Here is a 5292-nt window from a genome sequence, read left to right as displayed (position 1 = left end):
GCGCCACCGGAGCGCCTCCTCCCCCCCCCGCGGAATGCCGCGCCGCGCTCCCCCCGCCGCCCCTTACCAGGTGCCGCCCCAAGCATGTGCTTGGGTGCCTGGTGCCTGGAGCCGGCCCTGGCTACATGAAGACTATTTTTGGAATAAACAAAGGGATGGCAAGTAATACCCTAGCTGAGAGATATGTATTAAGAGAATGAATAATTTAGATTAATTTTAATTTTCTTCCACTTTGTGAAAGGTCCATTTTAGCTTCTTACTTACTGAAAGAAAAACTCAACATTCTCGGCAAGTTGGGATGTCTGCTGAGCTGTGCTGGGTCTGTTGTTCTCATAATCCATTCCCCAAAATCTGAGAGTGTAACGACTCAGGCTGAGCTTGAAGAGAAGCTTACAAATCCAGGTACTTCATTCTCTTTCAAAATTATGATAGCATTGTCCAGGAACACTTATTTGAAGGAAACAGTTGCTTCCCCGAAGCAGCAACATTAGTGGTATTAAAGCTTCTGCATTCCTAGGCTAATATGGTATAAAGGAGACGAACCATCATGGTTTCTATACATGAAAACCATCTCTTCAGTGTACTAGAATTCCCTGAGTGTGCCAACAACATAGTGTATAAAGGAGAAATTATAGATATGATTTTTTTGAAAAGGGCCTAAGTGAATTAGGAGCCTAACTCCCTTTGACTTAGGCACTTCTGAAAATGGACCTTTTGACAGCATCTGTCATGAGGCTATTTATTTAAAAAAACCTAAATAGTCATGGATTAAGTGGTAAACTGTCCTGAGTTAGAAACTGGCCAGCAGACAAATTCGAAGGCTCTGATCCTGGGTTGTCTGAGCTTGTAGTTTCCTGCTTCTGGTGCTGTCCAGGAGCCAGCCAGTTACTGGCATAAGTTAGTCTGCTTTAATGTATTCAACTACCTCTGGCCACTGGGGCTCAATGGGGTATAGAGACCTGCTGGTTATGCCCCCCTACACCAAGTGGTTGAGAACACAGGGAGTGGTGTAGTAGCTTCTGCACCACCTAAGGATTCTCCCATGCGGGTGGAATCCTCTATTAGCTGGTTAAACTGATGTTGCAGTTGCTTTGAGTCACCAAGGAAGTGCAGAGTAGCCATAACAAGGGCTAGGATCTGATCTACAGAAGAAATAAAGGCTCAGTTTTCAAGATTGCAACTTCGCAAAAGTGGGGTGTTTTTTAGTGTTTTGAAATAATTCTCCATTTCAGTTTTTCCTTACAATGAAAATCATTGCATTTTTGCATGGTAAGTCAAGAACTGCAAATAATGTATTTTCTTTTTTTAAGTGAAGAAACCAACTTGGCTGTGAGTTGGACTTGTAACCTGTTTTCTATAATGATGAAGAGGTGTTTTATGTAGTTTCCTCTTGAGGAAAGAATCAAAACTGTAATTTCAGGAGTTCACTTTAAGGGGTCCTAAACAAAAATTGAATCTTTGTGGGTAAAATCCTTGCACTTCTTGTTGCCAAATAGCTTTAAGACCTAATAGGATCTATTTTGATTGTGCACATATACATTACTTATACAAGTAGATGTTTGCTTTTGCAAACTGAAGGCATATATGAATGTGCCAATAAAACACATTGTGAAGTTCCTTTTCTTTCCTGCTAATCACTGGACTGACTTGCTTGTGAACCCTTCCTTACCTGCTAGTTGTTTGGCATATTCTCTGTGCTTCATGGATGCTAAACTGAGAACTATTTAACATTTTCAGTTTCACTGAAATTCAAATCTAAAGTTAGTACCTAAAATTGTTAGTAAAGGAAATATTTTTGTGCCTTTAATAGTCCAACCAGACCAAAATTAACTATTGAAGTGTGTCCTATTCATCCCATTGACTTTCATGGGACTTAAGTATGTGCTTAGGTACTTTGCGTAATTCAGGTCAGAGTTATGAATGTGGTTATATCACAACCATTCTTCATAGGGGACTTTAATAGGAATATAATGTCAGCTTTAAAAAAAAAAAAACTTTAAATTCAGTTACAGTGTGAAACAGTTGGTATTCATACATTATTATTTGATTTACACAAAGAGCTGTACATTGATTTAACCAATTTCAAAGGCTTTTGTTCTTTAGTTGATAGGAGATCCTAAGCTTTGTGTACATATCCTTATACGTTACCATGTTTAGGGGTTCATGACTGAGCCTTTAAATATCTCTAATAAATTACCTGGGGCAAAAGTTTCTACCTTGCCGTTAACAGCCATTAACTTATTTTCTTTGTTTTTTCAGTGTTTGTGGGCTACCTCTGCATAGTACTTCTCATGCTTCTCCTGCTTATCTTCTGGATAGCGCCAGCTCATGGACCCACTAATATTATGGTTTACATCAGTATTTGCTCACTGTTGGGCAGTTTCACTGTGCCCAGCACAAAAGGCATTGGGCTGGCTGCTCAAGATATCTTTCACAATAATCCATCAAGTCAAAGAGCCTTGTACCTCTGTTTGGTTCTTCTGGCAGTGTTAGGATGTAGCATCATCATTCAGTTCAAGTATATCAATAAGGCACTGGAATGTTTTGACTCATCTGTGTTTGGTGCCATCTACTACGTCGTGTTCACCACTTTAGTCCTGCTGGCCTCAGCCATCCTTTTTAGGGAGTGGAGTAATGTGGGAGTGGTAGATTTCTTGGGGATGGCTTGTGGATTCATCACTGTATCTATTGGAATTGTTCTTATACAAGTCTTCAAGGAGTTCAACTTCAATATTGGGGATTTGAATAAACCTAATGTGAAGACAGATTAAAATCATATTTGAGGGGAACTGGATGGCTCAGGAATGATACAGAGCCTTCCATTTCTAGGTCACTGATTCCAACATGATTGAGATTGGCAGACGTTACCCTCTGAGAGAGTGGTAGCTTGTGTGAAATGAATTGGTGGCCTACATCCAGTTTTAATGGACAGTTATCCACATACCCAAAATCACCATAATAAGTTGACATTAATTGGTATCATTGCTGACTGTCTCAGCAGGAAGGCTAAGGAATGAATCAGCATAGAGACTGATGTATCTCCTTGCCCCTAAAAGGTGATCCATCCAAAAAAGGTTTGATGACATTCTGGCAGGCCACTGTAGTAAATCTTTACATTAGACTGCCTGTGATGTACTCATTCTGTGGACAGAGAACATCAGTTTCCAATGCACTCAGTCTGGCACCTTTCATATACCTGAATGGTGTATGCCCTAAAAAAAAATTGTAAGCAAATGGAACAATTCTATTAATTTCCATAAAACAGCAATGTGTTCACAGTCCAGGCTGTCAATTGTGAAACAAATGTTGATTTGAATTGTGGACTACAGGTTTGTCCTTTGTACAGTAACTGCCTCTGTAATTTGGACAGACACAGGTGAATGCACTGGGGGGTTCTAAATTAAGTCATTGGTATAGAGCAGTGCATCTAACCCGTAAAATCTTCCACTACTTACTTATCAACTGAAACTAGCTCACAGATCCAGCTGGAACTAGCATCCAGATTATAGGTATACCTTTTATTCATAACTCTTTTAAGTGCATTAAGACATACAGCATTCATCCAAGAGCTTTTCACGGTTAATGGATAGGAAGAGCATGAAGGACATGGAAGTGATGCACAGTCTTCCTGTATACATGGTGGGTTATCCAGTGCCTTTGTAATCTTAAAAATATCACTTAATTTGAATGTTTGTTTCTGAGAGCTTGTAACAGGTTAGAATAATCCAGTTTTGTTGTCTGTAATGTTTGGCTGTACTCAAATTATAAGCATGTAAAGCAGACAGAAAGGTAAGAATATTTTTGGAAAGGTTACAAGCCTGAAGTCAATGCTCAGATGTTTTGGTGGCTTCTGTGAACATCTATAATCATAATGAGAAGTAACTGATAAGAGGTCTACTTACAGCAATCCAGTATATGTAGAATCCAGTTATACAACAGAATATAGGAAATTATTTAATAAAGTAGCTAATTGACAAAATTGTTCTTCAGAACAGGATAATGAGTAAATGGATTTATATGTCACTAGATTGCCGATTATGAAATCAGGCTGTCAACTGGCACTGTTATGAGCAAAAAGTTTGTGAGAAGCACAAGTGTGAGATTTCTTGATTAACTTAGAAGAAGGATGGGTAAGATTATGGCCTTTAGAAAGGTGGAGTTGAGTAATCCACTACACACGCATTCAGATCCAGTATTTCACAGCTGTGCTGTAGTTCAGCAGCAGTAGTTTAAAGGCTTGTGCAAGTGGCTCAAGCCATGGTACGAATGATTCTGAACTGATTGGTTTAGATTATCTGGATTACAGTATATTAATGTGTCAAACAATAGGAGAAATTACTGATATTCACTAATATTTAGAAGGGTGTATTGATCTTGTCTTTGGAGTGAAAATAATTTTCATGGAATAATGTAATCAGTGATCATTATAAACATAATGTCATTGGAAGAGTGTACCAAAGGCTTGAAAATATGTGAGAGAAATTCTTTTGTTTTAAGTTTGGAGATAAAAGTAGATTTGCGTAGCATATGACTATAAAACACTTGGCAGTCCAGAGTGTCTCATGAGACAAAATGGGGGGTCACCAGACACCATTTGAGAAGGTTACAAATGTCAGTCTATAACAAGAGGTCAAGAACAGTATCACGTAGTTAAGTTTGGACTAGCAGTAGGTAATGCAAACCTTGGTTATTTAGAGGTGTTGCTAACTCTCAATAATTGGTGTTTTGTTTTAAAACCCCAGCTCACTGGAGTCATGTGACTACTTGAGACTCTTGGTTTTTGATTTAAAAGAAAAGTAAGTTGCTAGCCCTCATAGTTACAGAGAAAATCATGAAAATGCAACCTCAGGGAACACTAAAGGCTCAAAAACCTGAAGGCAAATAAAAAGAACCTCAAATGTATTATTTTTAAGCCAGTGTCATGTTTTTTGGAGGCCTGACATGATTTTTGAACATACAGGATTGACAACTAGGGTGACCAGTCGGGACAGTCCTAATTTTTGGGTCTTTTTCTTATATAGGCGCCTATTACCCCCACCCTGTCCCGATTTTTCACATTTGCTGTCTGGTCACTCTATTGACAACACTGGGGTTATCAAATCAAAGTATTTTATTTGATATATGGAGGAAAGGACCGACAGAATTTTACATCCAAAAATCTCAGCTGTTATGATTTAGACTTGAGAAATGATGGAAAGATATCTTATGATATTAGGCCAGGAAAAGGGAGAAAAGAACTAGCAAACAGGAAATTTGTGTGCATTTTAAAAACACTTTTATATGGGGTTATGT

The 5292-nt window shown here is 38.6% G+C and overlaps 1 protein-coding gene across 1 annotated transcript in view; it reads left to right on the top strand.

The window, feature by feature from the left end:
• Positions 1–4904, top strand: part of NIPA1 (NIPA magnesium transporter 1) — a 23332-nt gene extending 18428 nt beyond the window's left edge. Inside the window, exons 4-5 of the mRNA XM_034757913.1 lie at positions 242–402; positions 2260–4904. Coding sequence (XP_034613804.1) covers positions 242–402; positions 2260–2771 — 673 coding nt within the window. The 3' untranslated portion in view covers positions 2772–4904. The remainder of the gene's footprint in view (positions 1–241; positions 403–2259) is intronic.
• Positions 4905–5292: the final 388 nt, after the last annotated feature.

Source organism: Trachemys scripta, chromosome 1 (assembly GCF_013100865.1).
Source record: "Trachemys scripta elegans isolate TJP31775 chromosome 1, CAS_Tse_1.0, whole genome shotgun sequence".
Taxonomy (NCBI): Eukaryota; Metazoa; Chordata; order Testudines; family Emydidae; genus Trachemys; species Trachemys scripta.
The sequence above is the reverse complement of the archived record's forward strand: the minus strand, read 5'-3'. Positions and strand labels throughout refer to the sequence as shown.